We start from the raw sequence: 20,580 nt of genomic DNA on the forward strand, positions 1-20,580 counted from the left end.
TTTCTATCGTCCGCATGAATCAGCCTTTTCGACATTATAGTTACAGAATCACGCACTCAGCGCGGCGGAAAAAGCGTTTCGTCAAGCTCGCGACGGCAAACACAAATCTCCCCCCCTCTCCTATCTATTTCGCAGGCGCACGTAGCGAGCACATTCCCCACATCCCCAATTCTTTCCCTCGAAGGCAACGTATACACACGGGAATCTCGTAAATTTTTCCACGACGACGCTATGTATCCCATATGCCTTCCGCGTCTCGTATATATCGTTTCTGCAGGCAGTTTTTTTTTTCTTTTCTAATAAGTGCCTCGCTTCGTCGCTTATGATTGCACTCCGCCATCCAAGCACCTTTCGCTTTTTCGCAACAACCCTTTTCCTCCGCTCGATTGCACCGTAAAAACGTAAAGCCTCGGCGCGCTCGTATTCTCCACAGAGTCGATAGAGCAATACGATCGGCTCCGCTTCGACTTCAAGCAAACACGGCAGCCGATGGCGAAACGGGGCCCTCGTATTCTCGTTGCTCTTAAACTCTTCGAATGACGCGAGGTTTCGGAGAGCGAGAGCCTCGCTACAAGATTTCGCGTTGGTGAGGCCGGTGAAGGTTGTGTTGATTATGACGAAAAAGGAAAAAAAAAAAGAAAGACAACAACGATTACGAAGAAGCGATGAGAGATTATTGCTATTCGAGCTCTCTCGACACTTAAACTTTCAGTCAAACCTCGTCTTCCCCCTCTCTCCATGCCAGCTGAAGGATAAACATTAACATCCTTTTCCACCGATTGACATGAAAGAGCGACCGCCGGCTGTACTCGCATGACATCTTAACCTCTCTTTACGCACGAGGGACTGGACAGCAAGCAACACGAGAGGCGACTACGGGCCTCGCACAACGGGCCGCATCGCGTGCCTCGTTATCGCAGCAGGCAGCACCATTTCCGCAAGGTTTTCGAGACACCCGCGCACTGATAAACAAACGTTAGCACACTATAAACCGTAGCCGTTCTGCTGAGCAAAAGAACCTGCTGTACGCCAATCATCCCCGGACTCCCCTTTCGCCCCAGCGAAACCTCTGTGCGACCTCCGAGGCCCCCTTGTCTGGCCTTCTCTCTCTATCCCTCTTCTCCTCAGTAGAGGGATGATCGCTGTGATTCAGAGCGTGGTTTGAAGGTGAACTTGGTGGGGATAGGTATAACTGTTTCAAAGCTTGGCATGGCAGACGCATATCGCGTCCTCACTCGTACACAACTGATATACTTCCCGAAAGCAGTTCCGTCTCTTTTTTTTTTATTTTGCACGCAAGGGGGAGGAGCAAGATGCAGCTGGGATCGAGGGAGGAGAGTAGCGAGCAGACGATAAAAAAAGAAAGAACGAGAACAAGAGAGAGCGAGAAAGGAAGCGCGAACGAGAAATGGAAGACGCGCGGGACAGGCGACACACTTACCTCAAACTTGGCGAACATGAGGGACACCTCATCTCCGTCGTCTGCAAGGAGGTCCCAGTGGAGGGCACACGTCCAGGATGCATGGAAGATAAAAAAAATCAAGGACGCGGGAGGTGGAAACGAGAAACAATGGTTAGAACGTAATTTTTCATCCTTTTTTTTTCTCTCCGTTCCTTCATGTTTCACAGAAAGAGGTAGGAAAGAAGAGAGAGGGAGGCAGGGCGCGGGGTGGCTGCTACTTCAACGGGCTGCACACACGCGCGCAGCCGTGGTACGGTAGCGCTAGATGCGGGGGGAGCCGAGGAACGAGACGAAAAAGGCCGCGCGTTCTCGAAAAGCACGATCCGCTCGCTTACCGTAGGCGATGTGCCACTCGTCGTTCTGGTAGACCCATTGGAAGTGTCTCACCGGGTTCCGCTTGGCCGTCTCGCCGCTCACGTACTGTCGCAGCGAGCCCCTAAAGGAGCCGCGGACACGCCGGACGCTCATGGTGGCTTCCCGGCCTCCGCCAGCGACCGGCATCCTCCCCGGGCGCTTACCCCCCTCGACGGCGGCCCCTAAATCGATGAGACCCCGAGCGCCCCGTCAGAGGCGCCGGCAGCGCCAGCGTTCGGCGCCTCGTCGGCTCCCTCTTGCTTGTTTGCCTCTTGCCGACGCATGGTCCGACGGGAGTCGATACGGGAGCAGTGACGCCACCAGGACCTCTGGAGGACATCCGGTAGAAAGAGGCGAGGAGCGGGGGAAGTAGGGAAGAGTGGGAGTCGAAGTAGGGGGCGCTCGCGTTCACAGCATGCTGATTGGGCAATGGGCTCTGTGTGCGTGCCCCTGTAGTGATGCGCCCCTATCGTCCACTTGAAAGTGACATCAACTGTCCTTTACACCTCGACGTTCTACCTTGTGCACAGGTTGCTTTTGTTCATATCCTGCCGTAGCCAGCTTTCCCCTGATTCGACAAAATCATTACGGGGTGCTCGCTATTCGCAACTGCCTCTGTGCAGAAATAAAATGGCTTTCACTGCCCTCCGAACGTATACATTGCCCAGCTCTAAAACACACAAAAAAAAATGAGCCCGGACGAAGCTGCAGGACTCTGTGGTAGCTGTAGCTAGGGGGGAACTAAAAGCGACAGAGCTTAGAAGCATCAGAGCGGGCGTACATGTATGCTCAACTTTACACAAGCGATAGATTGTTTCATACTTCTAAACGCCGGCTGGAAAGTCCGTCGTGAAGACACTTGCCGCACTGCCGCAGCTTATTGGAGTCCTTCAGTGGAAACGTTCAAAGCACGTAATGTGCTTGCCTCTCCTGTGTCTGAAAGAATTTCCACTCAGCAGCCGTCAACGGCTGGCATTTCTTCAAAGATATTTTTTGCGTTATTTGGTAGGCCTTCGTGCGCACTGATTTTTGTTGAAAGACTGTTCTAGGACACTTCTACAACTTCAAGGTTGGTTTGGTTCATTGGTATGGCTTCACTATTCAATATCTAACACCTATCTGACCAGCATAATCACTGCGTTCACGCTTTCTGCTTCGTTTATCTTGATTTGCCGCAATGTAGCAGTTTAAGAAATACCCCATCCTTCATACGAAATTTCTCGTATTCTGCCTCATAATTAGTTTCAATCATAACTATCGCAGGAACTTCCCAACTGCACCGGAGACATCATGGTGTGTTGTCTTCACTGTTTAAAGACAGAAAAAATAATGAACAGAGCGAGTGCTTGGGCTTCGCCTTCTAGAGTAGAATGGGATAGCGCAATCGGACACGTAAAGTTTTCCATAACTTTGAAATGGCTCAATTCTTGTAGTTTTGCGATGATGATGACGGTCATGTTTATAAGGTAAACATAAGTTAGTGGCAAACGTTCAAAATGTTCAGAGGAGAGTGAGAGAGGAAAGAGCCGGAAAGGGTGTGGTGGTCAAGCAGATGCTCACCCGGTTTGCCGCTCTGAGCTGGTGGTCTGCGGGATAGTAATATGGAGGAAACAAATATTAGCTTAGTGAGCACGTTCATGTGAACCCTTCGGAAAGGACAGTGTTCAAGTTTGTGTATTTAATAGTAAAACAGTGAGGTAGATATGTGCCATAATTTATCCTGTGCATTATGATACACGCTGCGCATCATACACCTGTGCCTGTCAGCTTTAACGTGATAGCATTAAAGAGCTTGTTTCGTAAAAAATTCTGGCGTCAGCGTTGGTCATTGTAAGCGAAAAACCCCCATCTTGTGCGAGACCAGAACAAATCGAAAAAAAATTTTGGTTCTGAGAGGGTCCCTCGCGTGGCACGCGTCTGCTTGTGAGTACACTAAAACTATCTTGCTCTTCTTGAAAACGTCATCAAAGTAAATTTCATGTTTTATAAACACACACATTCTGTATACATGTTTCACAATACAACGTGAAATATTGCATTAATAATGCGTGTTACAAGCGTACATTGCCAGTGGGCGTCAGAGCGTGTGATTATCATAATGACTTCATTGTTTAAAGCCTCTCCGGTGCTACAAAAGGCACACATGTTAATGTGTCTACTCCCTGCAGGCCATGTAGTGGGTGTACAGCAAGGTCGAAAAGATTTAATTCACTAAGTGGTTGAAGTACGCATAGGAACAGGATATTGCTATCAAGTTCAACTTTTAAAGGAGAAGAATAAGGATTCCCAATTTTTTTGTTGTGTCTGAATGAGTACCAACTTAATAATAACTTTGATCTACGCAACATGTCTAAAGTGTTGTGTTTTTCATGGCCGACGCTTAATTCACAAAGGAATAAGTGAATCGTTTATGATTTAGCACTGGCGGAGATAGAACGCAACAGTAAATGCATATGCGCACGCGGTTGAAACATTCTCATACCAGTCATTTACTTTCGTCATAGAACGCTGCCGTTAATCTATGAATCTCTAAATCTGATGTAATTAAAAACCGGAGCCGCGATAAGTAGCTCAAGATGCTGCCGTACAGTCAGGCTTTTGGGCACGACGACTCGGGCAGCGCTACCGACCGCAGCGCCTATAGGAAGAGCGGCAGCGAACTCTAGCGGCAGCGACTCCGCCTGATCCGTGCGGTAGTCGCACTGGCGTGTCTTATGGACACTGCAGCGGGGACGCAGCCTCTTTATCTCAGCGCGACGGGTGCTCTCACATGTGCTCTGAGAGTAATGTGAAAGGTGTCATGTCCTGTAGTGTGCTGACGCAGCACGTGCTCGAGAAGTATCGGAGCGTGTCACGTTGCCTGACCAATAAGGGATAGGTACCCAGCCGGGACCCGGTCATATGCGACGCGTATGCGATTGAAGTATCTACGTTACCTATCATGGAGGCCGGGTGTTAGTGGTATTTGAATGTGGACTCGATGGTCGCGGGATGGACCCTTCAGTTTCTTCGAGAGCGTAATGATGCTGATAACACGTCAGAAACTGTTGATGAAACCATGCCAATAATACTACAAGGGGTTTGGTGTACTACGTAGCTCATTTAAACCAATCACATATATCAACCAGTCTGACCATGGTAAGCTATTGAAGATCGAAAGGCTGTTATACTGGCAACGCGTAATCTCCGAGTTGGTTTTCAGACGCGCACATCTCGATTGAGAGCTCAGAATGCGTTAGAAGAAGGTGTCCCCTGGAAACGCTCTCCCACGTGGCTCTAAACTAACAAAAACAGTGGCAAAATAAATGCAGACTCGCACGGTCTCTTGTTTTGTGCTGTTCTTTTTTTTTTTGCGCGAGATTCCCGAGTTGAAGTAACACGTCAAAATTACCTTTGTGGGCTACTGTAAAGCGCGCTTTGCCGCAGAGCTACTAAGCGTGCGGTATAAACCAAAGTAGGCGTATCGTATTGAGGTAGAGCCAACTGTGGGCAACACCAGTGTTACTGCGTGGTATCTCGAAAGACACACATGCTTCTGTCTCTTCCAAGCTTGCTTTTGGAAATTATAACTCTTGTAGGGGCGAAGCTATTTATTTAAGGTGTAGCCTTGTCCGGTGATGTGCTGGCGTCCACACTCGTATCATAACACCTACTACACAGCTGTGAAAAAGCCACCTACGCCGTCCGTCTGTCCTTAGTCCATCCGTGCGCCCGTCTGTCCTTTATACTTGTCTGTGACTTCAACGTAGACATTGTGGGCCTTAAGACCTAGGATCACTCCATAATTAGTATTTACTTAATGGGTCGTGTGCCAATTGTTGCAAATTTGTGCAATGGTTTCTGTAACTGTACGTTTAATTATGTTTAACTGTTAGTATGTGTTTGTTTTTCAATGCTATAATTAAACTCTTTGAATAGTTTCATATTACCTTTTTTGGCCCCTTCTTTTGTCTTTAGGCTACAATACGTGCTAAATGAACAAACCAATTAAAAGAACCATGAATTTTGTGCTAATTTTATTCTAACTTATTCTAACAGTGGAACTACTTAAGCTAGCCGCTATTTGTGCGTGTGGCCTATGAGAAAACTATCATCATTAGCAAAGGGTATGTGACGTAGAACTTGGGTAAGTCCCACAACCCCTCGCCCCCCTGGCGGACTAAAACTGAAGCGGGCAGCAGTTTAAGGCCTGACCACACGTACTGATTGCAGCGCGTCAGCACGTACCTTTCTTGACGCGGCGCTGTGAAAAAAAAAAAAAAAAAAAAAAGAGGACGCATGGCTAGGAGATGGTGCGCGCCCTCTCTCTCCCTTTAGGGAGAGAGTGCGGCGCCGCGTAAAGAAAGCCACGCGCTGCGACGGTTACGTGTGGTCAGGCCTTTAGGCCAATGCTACGGTGGCGAGCCGGACACCCGAGTACGTACTAGGTGTCAATACTGGGTAACACGAAAGGCGACGGCGGCTGCGAGAACATCGCGAAGCGACGGAACGCCAACGCCAACGTGCCTGTAAATGCGTCAGAATTGCGAACGCTTGCTTTCTGGGGGAGTCTCTGCCTGTGGAGTTTGGACAGCCGTGTCGCGTCTGCGACTGTCTGTGGTTTTAAGTAGAACCTCTCTGGGCCCAGAATCAACGTATGAACCACCTAGAATCACCACTTTGCGACGGCCTAAGTGCAGACTTGAAGCAACCTGAGTTCCCTAGCTTCCCATACCCATTTCAAATGAAGGGGGGGGGGGGGGGCAACAAAGCTCATCGACCATGATCCCATGAGCACTGGTGGCGTCTGATTTTTTTTTTTACATTCTTCGTTGCAAGACTGTGTCCCGCATCACCTAGCTAAGGCTTTGCGACGACCTAAGTGAGAACTTGAAGCAACCTGCGTCCCCTAGCTTTTCCTGCCACTTTCAAAGGAGAAGAGGATTGGGGAGGAACCAACATAGATGTCAGCCATGATTCAGTGAGCCCTGTTGGCGTCTGAAATTTTTCTTTACATTCTTTGTTGCAAGACTGTGTTCCGCAAGTGATGTCGACGAGCACAATCACCGGAACTTTTAACTATCGTGCGCAGCAGCGACGACTCTTCTTTGTGTTAGCGCCTTGTGATGGAACGAAGTTCCTAAAATTTCTTTTGTAGCGAAGTGTTGAATTGCGCAAAAAAGGCAGCGCCTACACTCTAAAAAAATATCGAGTAAAAAGGGTGTCTTTTTGTCCCACAACAATGATCGTCATCAGGCTTGCGTGCGCTTCTCTCCTTGAAAACTCGGCGCTGGCCACTTTCCTATCGAGAATGCAATGTAACCCTGATAATGGACATGTTGATCGCGACTAGAATATACTGGGCGCGGGGCGATAGCGCAAGGATGGAACGCATTATAGATGACGATTATTGTAGTGGGACAAAAACACACCCTTTTTACTCGCTCTTTTTTTAGAGTGTAGAAGAAGAGACGACAATACACAGTGCGCAAACTACCAACAAAAGTTTATTTCCTTGAGCACGCAGTTTCTTGTGCACCGCACAGATGCCACCAGGTATGTACAAAACTGAGCTTCTTAGAAACGCAAGATTATTGCTAGAATTGCATGTTTGCGCAATTCAGCCCTTAGAGTCATGATCCGACAAATCCAACTGTCAGTCATTCTGTTTTCTGCGCGTGTTTTTTGTTGGTACGCGCTTGCCTTAACCCTTTCTGGAACTTAATGAAGTGACGTGGTGAAGATGCGCCGAAAAATAAATTGGGTGACTGTACTTGTGTGCATCGCTTGCGGAACACAGTCATGCGAAGAGGAATAAAAAAAAATTCTCAGACGCCACCACCATGGCTTATGGCATGTGTCTAGGTTTGGTTCATCCTCCTCTCCTCTATCTGAAAGGGGCAGGTTAATTTTTGTTGCAATAAAAAAAAAACATTAGGCCTACGCGGAATGTGCAGTATTTTCACAGAGACAGCTTTTTCTAGAGCCTTTTTAATACATTCTTTGGGTAACTGCCGCAAGCACGGTTGCAAGGTACCGACGACGCCCTAAATCATATTTTGTGTTTGCAGAGACGATAAAGCCTAATCCATGGCTCATACCCACTCATAAGGATTGGCCAAGAATTAGTTATATGAACTTTTAGGCCTTCCAAGTATTGAATATTCCTAACAAAAAGAAGGAATGACGCACTTAAAAACAGAAAAAGCACAATTATTGTATTTTTTTTTCATTCCGACCAGGCAGTACAGTCTATATCTTGAATATAAATTACAGTAATATCGAACAAATTTAACCACGCCAATCTTCGTCATTCTTCAGACAATCATGATACCGGTTACACACTTGCAAGAAATTTTGTGCATTTTTTTTATGCCGGGGTTGACGACGATGATGAATTATGCTTAACGCTATCGTAATGGGTAGGAACATTTGACGACCCACTCGTTACAGGATTCGCCTTGCGTAACGCCTTGGTGTTCCTTTGCTGTTCTAGAGAGAGGAAGGAGTTCATTCACAAAAAGGCAGAGAGGTCGGCAGGAGCGATAGTGTGCTCTAGCCTGCTACTCTACCCGGAAGGAGGGGAAATGGCAAGATAAAGAGTAATGAAAATAACAGGACTGTTCATACCCAACGTCTTACCTTTTAGGTTTCGAAACGCTTTGTGTCACACGTTAAGGCAATTCCTTTCCCGAAATGAAGCCAGGCTAGGGTCAGTTTCATGATGAAACAAGCGCTAAAAATACACAATAAAATAGGGTCAGTTTGCCACGGAGTTTCGAACAGCGATGTCATTCAGTGGTAGAACCGTGGGCTGGCAAGCAGGGAGCCTGGGCTCGAATCCCAGTCTGGCCTATAGGTGTTTTTTATTTCGTTAGCGTTTTTCTTATTAGGGGCGAGGCTCCTTATAGCGGCACCCGTTCATCCCTCGTAGTCGTAGTAGTAGTCTGTAACCAGTCTCACATTTTGACCTCCAAGGAGGTGCCGGTGGGAGATTTCTCCTGTGCGTTGTTGAACAATAAAAAATTCGCAGCATGCGCATTAACTAAAAACCGAATTCTCCTGTCTCTCATTCCCCCTTAGCAGTCATTGGAGCACTATACCCTTAACAGCCATTGGAGCCATTGGAGCACTATGTACATCGGCATGTACATTGAGCACTATCTGACAAGAAAGGGTTGCTACGCTATACTCGCTGGGCGTAACCTCCTTGGTTTTAGAAAGGTTTAGCGAGCGTTGGGCCGCAGTGCCATGAATACAGTGAACTAGTATATACCACGAGCTCGAGGTGGTTAAAAGTGGGAAGTAGACACGAAGCGCAAGCCATAAGAAAGTGTGCGTGTGCCTCCTCTCGTTCAGTCCTTGGAATGTCCGCTGGGTGGCGGTGTTTCTATAGGAGGAATATATGATGAAAAGATGCGAGATGGGGGTACTTGGAGTGTTGATTAGGTGGACAAATGGACACACATACAGAAGCATGAACAGACGCACGGATAGCTGCATGGACGGACGCACGGATGGCTGCACGGACGGATGGACGCATGGACGGACGCATGAGCCGATGCATGAACGAACGCAGGGACGGGCGCACAGATGAACATGCGTACGCAAGAACAGACGCACGGATGGGCGGATGGACGCACGGGTGGCCACACAGACGCACACATGGACGGACGGAAGCAAGAACGAATGGACGGACGGATGCTTCGCCCCACTCTCCATCCCTCACTCCGTGGATATGCTGCCATTTTTTTTTTCACGCGATAGTGCTTACGGACAAGTGCGGCGGACGACTGCAGTGCAACGACCCTTGTTGATGTCTCATAACAGCTTTCGCTGTCAAAAAAAAGTCAATGTTTCGGCACAAGGCCGAAACAATAAACGCGATAACAAGACATTGGGCTGTTCTACGAAGTAAGGTTAGGAGATTGAGAAACCATACAAAATGGAGCGAACATGGTCAATTCTGTTTGAATTGACAGTTGTGCAATAACCACGGTATCCAAAGAGATGTTGCGGTGAATACTTGACTGCGTGACGTCCGACAGGAGGCGAAGTCCAAGTTCTTCATCGAGAAACATGACAAGCCACTGGTTTTCACGTCGAAGTACGTGAACGTTGAAGTATCCAGTGAGTATCATTGGCACATCCTGTAGGCACACCGCACGGAAGTTGTGCAGCAAGAGGTTCGTGACGTCAGCCCTCAGGGTTCGGGGTTAAACGTACATTGTTGTGACGACGAAGCCGTGCGATGTTTCAATGGCGCAAGCGTCACCAAAACTGATCCGTGGCAGGGGGTTGAGTTTGTCCGCCTTAAGTGATAGTGACGGTGCGCGCTTCAACGGGAACCGAATTCACAGGCATGGCAGGACCATAAACTTCCCAAATAGTCTTGGACTTGATCCCAGAGCTTTTCTTCTGTTGCTTCAGAGGTGGAGCTAGAGACATTTTGGAATGCCTCTTCCATCCAACTGCATGTTCTTCAGTGAACCCACCTCTCCATTGATCAAGCCATAGGACATGTCAATGTTTATGGAAAGAATGCAAGGCTTGTCCAAACAAAGTACACGTTTTGTTCAAGAATGTTTCTTTTAAGTTCATTGACAATAAACCAGTGGCAAATTGTGTACATACATAGCTCGCTGTTAGTGTGACGGACAGCATGAGTGGTGTGGCCGTATGCAGCGCGCTAAAGAGCGATGAGTCGCTGGTTCGAATCTCCGGTGGGTGCCTTGATAGTTCTTTTTATGATTTATTTTTCTTTGTGCCTTTAACAGACATATACAGACTTACACATATCCGAGACATGACGGTGACGGCAAAAATCTGCCGAAAATTGTCTATAAACTTTCTATCGCAATAAATTAAAACTTGTTCATTATCGGCCACCAGCAACGGATGCAGCCGCCACCTTCTGCGAAGGTTTGGTTGAAGAAAGCTACCAGAACATTTTTAGAACTTCGTAACATATGTAAGACAATCGAACATTGTCGATGCGCTACCATTGCTCTGCAGCAAAGAGTATCCATCTGGCAGTCATGATGCTGCAGGAACAGTGGTTATTGGTGTCTGGAGAGCAATGGCGGCGCGTGAGCCAACTGTGACGTGTGCCATTAAACGAGGTGTTTAAACCTCCATCGGGCCCTCACAGCTGCCACTGCCGAAACTACAGGTGTGGACTATACTGTATGAGCAGTGCAATGAGTTAAGTTATGCGCAGCGACGCCGGGAATACGTAAGAGGTGATAGTCTTTTAGTTATATAGGCTCGTGCGTTATTGTAGATGTAAAACATAGTATCTTCCACAAAAAAAGAAGTGGTTCTAATTGAACACTTAAAAAGGTTACATTGAAGACTTGTTGGCAAGTTGCATTCGAGTGCGCATAGACTTTGTTGGTGAACTTGTGTTTAACTGTAAGCCATCTTCCTCTTTTCAGTCATGTTCAAAGTGCTTGAATAGGGATTTTTTTTATTTATTAAAGCTTTCGCCTTAATAAATAAAACTACCCAGATTTCGCTCTCTTGCCAAAACAGACTGGTTTATATACACCAATTGTGAAAATTGACCATAGGCGTCGACGTCGGTGACACGAAACAGTAAAAAAAAAAGTTGTCCTCACACAATGTAACCTCCCCCAATTTTTTTTTTATTTTTTTTATTCACATACTGCAGCCCATTAAGGGCTATAGCAGGAGTGGGTGAAAAAAAACAGAGCAGTGAATTACAAAAGTACCACTTCCGGGAACACACTACAATATACGAACAAAATACAATATACATGGCAATTCCATTGAGTACAAAAATAAACATCCAATGAATGGGCACTGCGGGGCGTACATATTCTTACAAGAAAACGTATATTTACAGATATTTACAACGATTACACGCGATGACAATGCCTGGTGCACTGGCGGGCTGGAACCAGTCTCTATCCACTTCGTAGTCTTTTCTTTCAGCCAGGGACCCTCTACCGCTTTATGCCCCAATCCCACTACTGCCTTGTGGCACTACCCCGCGGCGTTAAAGCGCCGACCCGGCGCTTGTCACGAAAGGGGAGTGTTGGGTGACACATAAGGCTTCAGTCTTACGACGTGCACAACAGTGGATGGTGGTGGCATTGAGTGCGCTTCGTCGACGACTCGCTGTCTCTCGTAGGTGAGGTTGGTGATCTTGCGAAGGACTTTGTATGGTCCGTCATAGCGAAATAAAAGTTTTTCTGAGAGGCCGATGTGACGACATGGGGTCCACAAGAGTACGAGAACACCTGGTGCATACGAAACTTCGCGGTGGTGATGATCGTATCGATCTTTCTGAGAGGCTTGAGAAAGCATGAGTCGTTTGCGGGCAATCTGTCGTGCTGCGTCGGCTCGCTCTATGGCAACGCGGACGTATGTGACAGGGGAGCTTGAACCAGCGGGAAGGAGTGTATCAAGAGGCAGAGAGGGTTCCTGTCCATAAAGAAGGTAGAACGGGGAATAGCCTGCGGTGTCATGTCTGGAGGAGTTGTAAGCAGGTGACGTAGGGTAACGTTGCGTCCCAGTCACGGTGGTCTGGAGAAACATACATTGACAACATGTCCGTGATAGTGCGATTCAGGCGCTCTGTAAGTCCATTAGTTTGTGGATGGTATGCCGTTGTAAACTTGTGGTTCGTGGAACAGGAACGTACGATATCCTGGACGACGCGAGATAAAAAGTATCGGCCTTGATCAGTAACGAGCTGTCGAGGAGCGCCGTGATGCAATATGATGTCATGTAGCAGAAAGTCGGCGACATCGGTAGCGCAGCTGGTAGGAAGAGCGCGGGTGATCGCGTAACGTGTCGCGTAGTCGGTCGCCACGGCAACCCATTTGTTCCCGGAGGCAGAAGTGGGAAATGGCCCGAGAAGGTCGAGCCCTACGCGGTAGAATGGTTCAGCAGGGATCTCAATAGGGTTAAGAAGGCCAGCTGGAAGCGATGTTGGTCGTTTTCGACGTTGACAAAGGTCGCAGCTGGCGACATACTTTTGCACAGAGCGATATAGGCGTGGCCAGAAAAAACGGCGCCGGACGCGATCATAAGTGCGGGTGACTCCCAGGTGACCAGCGGCAGGTTCATCGTGAAGCTGTCGGAGAACATCTACACGCAAATGGGAAGGCACGACGAGAAGGCGGTCAGGACCATTAGGGCGCATGTTGTGGCGGTAGAGAACTCCTTCATGAAGGAAATACAAGTTCAGAGAAGTGGGTGGAGTAGCGGAACTCAGGCTTTCTATGATGGGAAATAAATCCGGGTCGCGGCGTTGCTCAGAAGCGATATCAAGAAAGTCTGATATTGATAAGACGCAAGCCTCTGTAGCTCTCTCTGTGGCGTCTGGTGGATCCACTGGATACCGTGACAGGCAGTCGGCGTCTTGATGGAGGTGACCAGATTTATAGACGACCGAGAAGGTGTATTCTTGGAGGCGTAGAGACCAACGACCGAGACGTCCCGTGGGATCCTTTAGCGAGGAAAGCCAGCAGAGTGCATGATGATCAGTTACAACAGTAAAACTGCGGCCGAAGAGGTACGGGCGAAATTTAGCGACAGCCCAAACAAGAGCAAGACACTCTCTTTCGGTGATGGAATAGTTACTCTCGGCAGGGGATAAAAGGCGGCTGGCGTAGGCGATTACACAGTGACGTTCATGCTGACGCTGAGCTAAAACAGCACCAATTCCATGGCCACTCGCGTCCGTACGAACTTCTGTCGGGGCAGTCTGATCGAAGTGGGCTAATATTGGCGTAGTCGTGAGGGCTGCAATGATTGCCGAAAATGCAGCACTCTGAGGCGAATTCCAAGTAAATGGGACGTCTTTTTTAAGAAGCTCGGTGAGAGGCCGCGCAATATCGGCGAAATTTCGGATGAAGCGGCGGAAATAGGAGCACAAACCAAGGAAGCTCCGGACATCCTCATGAGAAGAGGGCACGGGAAATTGAGTCAATGCGCGAATTTCGTTCGGATCGGGCTGTACCCCAGATGCGTTAACGAGGTGACCAAGTACAGTTATTTCGCGACGGCCGAAACGGCATTTGAAGGAGTTCAGCTGGAGACCAGCGTTGCGAAATACTTGGAGAATACAGGACAGTCGCTCTAGATGGCTTGCAAACGTCGGTGAAAAAACAATTATATCATCTAAGTAGCATAAGCAAGTGGACCATTTGAAGCCGCGCAGAAGGGAGTCCATCATACGCCCAAAGGTGGCCGGCGCATTACAAAGCCCAAACGGCATTACTTTAAATTGGTATAACCCATCGGGGGTTACAAATGCTGTTTTTTCTCGGTCTCGTGGGTCAACAGCGATCTGCCAATAACCAGATCGAAGGTCAATGGACGAGAAAAACTTTGCGCCATGAAGGCAGTCAAGGGCGTCATCTATTTTTGGTAAAGGGTAAACGTCCTTCTTAGTGACCTTGTTGAGACGTCTATAGTCGACGCAAAACCGCCATGGGTTGTCCTTCTTCTTGACAAGGACGACCGGGGATGCCCACGGACTAGATGAGTGTTCGACGACGCCTTTGGCGAGCATTTTCTCGACCTCTTTCTGGATGACAGAGCGTTCGGCAGTGGAGACGCGGTAAGGGCGGCGATGAATTGGGTTGGCATCGCCGGTGTTGATGTGATGGGTCACAACTGATGTCTGGCCTAAAGGGCGGTTGTCAAGATCGAATATGTCCGCATAGGATGTCAACAGACGGTGGAGGTCTTGTGCTTCGGAGGGCGAAAGATCTGGCGCTATCATTTTGGCAATGTCAATGCTTGACAGGTTGGGCGCAGTGAGCAAGTTGACGTGCGGAGTAGGTTGCTGAGCCGACAGTTCAGAAATATCACACTCTTGCAACGACGACATGACGCCTAGTTTAATACCAGCAGGCAGCACATGCGTGGAGAAACCAAAGTTCAAAAGGGACAGATGGGTCTGATTGTGGCATACTCTCACCACGGTGTGCGGGACAGCAATGGAGTGCTTTAGCACAACGTCGGTAATAGGTGAAACGACATATTCACCATCGCGCACAGGCGGATTACACACGAGCTGCACGTAAGTCGCGGCTTGCGGCGGAAGATGCAGGAACTCGGTGGCACAAAGGTGACTTTGAGCGTCATGGGCAACAGCGGCGTCAAAAGGCAGTTCCAACTGAAGAAGACCCGTCGAGCAGTCGATAAGGGCGGAGTGCGCAGAGAGAAAGTCGAGGCCAAGAATCACATCATGTGGGCACTGCTCAAGCACGGTGAACAATACGACGGTCTGGCGCCCAGCAATACACATGCGAGAGGTACACATGCCGAGAACGGCAGATGTGCTCCCATCGGCAAGCATTACTGCACACTTAATAGGAGGCGTGATCACTTTTCGCAGTTTAATACAGAGAGCAGCGCTCATGACTGAAATTTGTGCACCAGTGTCTATGAGGGCTGTAACGGTAACGTCATCCACCAAAAGGTCCAAAACATTGCGGCGTGTAGGAATCGTCAACAGAGGATTTGCAGAATGGGTCGTTAATGCAGCGTCACCTCCGGGAGCTGCATGGTCTAGTTTCCCGAGGTTGAGGGCCCAGGTCGTGCAGGGGACCTGGATCGAGAAATCATCGGCGAGAGAGATCGGCGGCCTTGGGGTGATGGTGACCGGCTGAACCTTCGGCCCTGAACGTTAGTAGGAGCAGGCTGTGGATCGTACGAAGTAGAAAAGCGGCGAGAACTGCCTTCAAAGCGACGCCATGTCCCAGTGTTCCAAGATGAATTGGATGACCAACGATTGCGACAGTAGCGTGCAATGTGGCCGGCGCGAGAGCAGTGAAAGCAGATCGGTCTATCATCCGACGTTCTCCATTCAGCAGGGTTCCGGTAGCGGGAAGGGTAGCGTGAAGGGTACACCGGAATCTGGTTAACAGAAGCCGAGCTCTCGGTGGTGCGAACGGCGCAAACAGGTGTGATGCCGAGATTTGCTATTTCTTGGCGAACGACGGCTTGGATGAGGGAGACGGTGGATGCGTTGTCTTGAGGACCGTCAGAGGCGATGACTGCAAGAGCCATTGCTTCGAGTTCACGACGAACGATTCGGGTGGCATTTTCGGACGATGTAGTTTGCGTGAACTTGGGGCTGTCTTCACAGGTCGAAGTGGCTGCAGTATTAGGCAGACGCGCAAACTGGCGGGTTATGCGACGGTTCTTGGCGTGCTCGAAGCGCTGACACTCCTTCACAACCGCGTCGACGGTGGCGCAATCTTTAATGATAAACAAATTGAAGGCGTCATCGGCAATTCCCTTCAATATGTGAGCGATTTTGTCAGTTTCGCTCATGTTCTCGTCCACCTTTCGACAGAGGCCCAATACGTCCTGTATGTAGGATACATATGATTCTGTCGATGTCTGCACGCGACATTCCAGGTCTTTCCTCGCGGCCTGCTGTCGCCCAAATGGCCTGCTGAATAACTCGAGAAGCTTCAATTTGCAAACGTCCCAGCTGGTCGATTCCGACTCATGCGTCTCATACCAGGTGAGCGCCGTATCCCGCAAGTAAAATACAACGTTGGCCAGCATCAACGTAGGGTCCCACCTATAGTATTCGCTCACGCGCTCGTACAAAGCGACCCAATCTTCAACATTCACCTTGTCCTTGCCTGTGCCCGAGAAGGTTCCGGGGTCTCGTGGAGGCAGGAGAATCAGAGGAGGCAGCTGGTGCTGGTGCTGCTGGTGCTGGTGCTGCTGGTGCTGGTGCTGGTGCTGGTGCTGGTGCTGCTGCTGCTGCAGCTGCGGCTGCTGTTGCTCTTGTGGGTGGGCCTGTTGAGCCATTGCAGGAAAATGAAGGTGGCGACCACTCCGAAGTTCCGTGTTGGTTTGCCGGAAAAGCCAGGTAGGCGTACCCCGCACCTCCACCAATAATCTTACAAGAAAACGTATATTTACAGATATTTACAACGATTACACGCGATGACAATGCCTGGTGCACTGGCGGGCTGGAACCAGTTGTTGTTGTTGTTGTTGTTGCCCCTTCGCACTGGCACATACCCACTATGGGGGATTGGCCATGAAATCTAGAAGTATCCTATATGAGATATATTAAAAGGTTTATCCTTAATGAAAAAACTAATGATGTAATAGAAAATAATAATTAACTAAAAAGGAATATTAAACTAAACAAATAATTGAAGATTGAATCAAGAAGAGAAAAGGTGAGGTAATACTACAGTGGAAGACAGAAATTTTGAGTAGACCAGACAATCGAGCTTATCTCACCCGGTCACAATCAAATGAATATGCAAATTTCATTCAAAATTAGACAAGTGTCTTTAGAAATATATTTAAGCAGGCATTATTATGACATGCGCTTTGATTCTCGAATGAAATTGCATACAGCATCGAATACGCTCCTGTGGCAATGTCCCAAGCTAAAGGCACCGAAACTTAGAACATTATCTGCAGTTAAATTTAAACCTACTGCTTGAAACGGAACAATTAAAAGTCTTTTCCTAATTAATGAATAGTTTTTACATGTTATAAAGTAATGCTCTATTGTTTCCGTTTCTTCACAGAATGGACACAGGGGGGATATCGCCAGACCAGCTCTGTGCAAGTAAAAGTTTAATGGAGGGACACGACATCGAAATTTGGTTAAAATAACTTCTAACTTTTTAGATTGACTCCACTGAGGTTTCCAGGGGTATGTTAGGTGCTGATAGTCCGTATATTTAGTAATATTTTCCATAATATCCGTATAAATAGCCCATTTTCTATATCTGATCGACACTATGTGTTCCGATTCTGGTAGTACCGAGATCACAGGGCCATCAAGTGTGGCTCGAGATAGTGAATCGGCTATTTCATTCAACCGTATGCCACAGTGTCCCGGGACCCAGACTAACTTCAGGAACTTCACATGAGGTGGAACTAATGTTTGTAATGTCGCTAGAGCTCTTGATTGTTCTGAAGCTGTGAGAGTAGTACACAGCGAAAGAGAATCAGTAATTATCATTGCACTCTCTTCGTTTGAAGGAAGTTTTCGTAGCGCTAAAATAATAGCCAGGAGCTCAGCTTCGAAAACCGGAGTGAAGTCTGGTAGTCTTACCGAGAATGACCAACCGAGGTAATCTGAGACGATTCCTACTGCTGCCTTTTCTTTATTCACAGAAGCGTCTGTGGCTATTATGTTCTTTATTTCCGCATGAGCTATGTAGTCTTCTAACCTGTCATTTAAGTAACTCGAAGATTGAAACTTAGATAGTGGGGGAAAAATTTCATCACATTCTATCGTAATATTGTGATTTAATGCTTTGGTTCCAATTACCGATCTGATATCCACCTTTATGCTTTCAAGTTTCTTTTGTACAAAAATAATCTGGGGAGTACGAAAGCGTGGCCAGTGAGCGAGGAAGAAGGCGTCGGGGTCACTAATAAAGGCATATGCAGACCGTCTCGCTGATAAGCCGTAAAATTTCAAGTATGTTTGTACTGTTAAGATACGGAATCGGCAAAGAATAGTTGGTATGCGAGCTTCCTGATATAGTACATTAATAGCGACATACCTGGGTAGTCGCAAACACAACCGTAACGCTTCTCGCTCTAATAGAACTAACGGTTTAATTTTGTACGTAGGGCCACCCGAAAATAATATACACCCAAATTCGAGTATTGGGCGCATGTACATTTTATATATCATTAATAAGGTGTGTCTACGTAACCCATATTTTCTGTTGCTCAACCTTCGCAATAAGCCTGAAGCTCGTTGTGCCTTTGCCACGTTATAGTCTATGTGAGGGCTCCAGTTAAGTTTCTCGTTATAAATAATGCCCAAATATTTGATAGACTCTACTTGTGGAATCGGTTCCTGATTATAAAGTACTGAAATTTGAATAGAATCTGCTATAGGGAACACCAGGAGCGCACTTTTACTGATGTTTAGAGACAATGAAATTGAATGCAGCCAAATTTCAAGAGAATACATGTACTTTTGCAATTTTTGATGCAAAGAATAAATGTCACTATCTGCAACGAAAAATGCAATGTCGTCTGCATAAATGTAGACAGTGATATCTCGTTCAATGGGAATTGAGCTCATCAACACATTGAATAACAGCGGAGATAGGACCGCCCCTTGAGGTACTCCACGTTGCTGTTTGAATTTAGATGAGTGACATCCATCCTTTGCACAATAAAATTCTCTCGATTTTAGAAACTCTGCTACCCAATCAACAATATAACGCGGAAAGTCACATTCGTGTAAAGAATTCAATAAAATTGAGTGCTCAACGCTATCATAAGCTTTAGCTATGTCTAGTGTTACTAGTACCGCGTATTGTCGTCTTTTTCGGGCAAGCTGTATTCGGCTCTCTAAGTCGGCATGAGCACACCAAATTGAGCATTCGCTACGAAAACCTATTTGAAATGGTTTCAATATTAGCTTGTCAGCCATCCAAACTTTTATTCTATTATTGAGAACTCTCTCTATAATTTTGATCAGGTGAGATGTTAGAGAGATTGGTCTGATGTTGTCAATGTTAATACCTGACCCTTGTTTTTTTAATATGGGAATCACTCTAGCTATTTTCCAGTCATGTGGTATCCAGGCATTGCTTAAGGAATAGTTTATAAGGTTGAGGACGTCGCCGGGTGATATCTGGAATAAAATTTTAATCATAGGAACTGTTATACCGTCAGGACCAGGAGCCGAAGAGGGTAAGTTTCTAATTACGCTTGACATTTCGGACAATGTCACTTTTTCGTAGTCAGTCTTTATAGAGGACTTTTGCCAGTTGATTGTCAAAGTCGACGAAAATCTGTTAGCTAAACCTCTTCCGATTGCCTCTAACGAATTAGTCATTTCTTCCGTCGATAACCTGTCATAATCAGAGTTAGCTAGAGACGGCAGAATTTTGCGCGATCTCATATATCGGAATAACGCTTTCTTATTTCTAGGTTTGGAAAGAAAGTCGAAATGTTTTTTGTCATAGTCTTCTTTAGCTTTAGCCACGGTGCGCTTAAATGTAGCAGCAATAAACTTGTAATCTGCCCAATTTTTGGGGGACTGATTATGAATTAGCTGCTTCCAAGCCGCTTGTCGTCGTCTATGATCACGAGAGCACTCAGAATTCCACCACTGGCTACAAGGCTTTCTCGTATCAGACTCAATAGAAAATTCTGCTTTTTTGAACGTTCTTTTAATTACCGCACTTAATTTCATGGCTTTATTTTCATCGTTGTCTTCAGTGGGGGTAGTCAAAGCAACTTCTAGGTCATTTTTAAATTTGGAATAATTGATAAAGGTTCGAGCTTGGGAGTAAGATGGAATAATGGGGCAAGAAATTTCAAACAGTACTGGTAAGTGGTCACTGTTGGTGGCGCAGTCTAGAGTAGTCCAAGATACGCTAGAAATACCCGAGCTTATAAAACTCAAATCTAAGGCAGAGCGGGATCGGTCTCGGATAAATGTGGGAGTTCTAGCGTTGAGGCATGATAAATTATGGTCTATAGACCAGTCCCACAAGCGTTGTCCACATTGATCAGTCCTAAAACCCCAACTAGTGTGGTGAGAATTAAAATCTCCAACCATAATTTTTTCTGTGCACCACGAACTAACAGCCATGTCTAAACATCGCGTGTCTTGTACACCCAGAGGAAAGTAAAGATTTACCAGAGAGAAGGGAGAGCATCCAGGCAAGGTGATGTCTAAAGCGAAAATTTCACATTCGGGGGATATACTTTTGTACGAAGTTTTGATCTTTGAACTAATTTTATTATTGACAAAGAACGCTAAACCTCCACCTTTGGAT

General features: G+C 47.1%; 2 protein-coding genes across 3 annotated transcripts in view; one reads left to right on the plus strand and one right to left on the minus strand.

Moving 5' to 3' along the window:
* Nucleotides 1-2,063, minus strand: part of LOC119181650 (solute carrier family 4 member 11-like) — a 97,365-nt gene extending 95,302 nt beyond the window's left edge. For both annotated transcript variants that reach the window (XM_075875756.1, XM_075875755.1), the window contains exons 1-2: nucleotides 1,798-2,063; nucleotides 1,442-1,482 (exon numbers count right to left, since the gene is read on the minus strand). In XM_075875756.1, coding sequence (XP_075731871.1) covers nucleotides 1,442-1,482; nucleotides 1,798-1,963 — 207 coding nt within the window. In that variant the 5' untranslated portion in view covers nucleotides 1,964-2,063. The remainder of the gene's footprint in view (nucleotides 1-1,441; nucleotides 1,483-1,797) is intronic.
* RanBP3 (ran-binding protein 3) overlaps nucleotides 1-20,580 on the plus strand; it is a 198,080-nt gene that overhangs the window by 107,298 nt on the left and 70,202 nt on the right. The gene's annotated exons all lie outside the window — the stretch shown is intronic.

The sequence above is a fragment of the Rhipicephalus microplus genome, chromosome 10 (genome assembly GCF_043290135.1).
Source record: "Rhipicephalus microplus isolate Deutch F79 chromosome 10, USDA_Rmic, whole genome shotgun sequence".
NCBI lineage: Eukaryota > Metazoa > Arthropoda > Arachnida > Ixodida > Ixodidae > Rhipicephalus > Rhipicephalus microplus.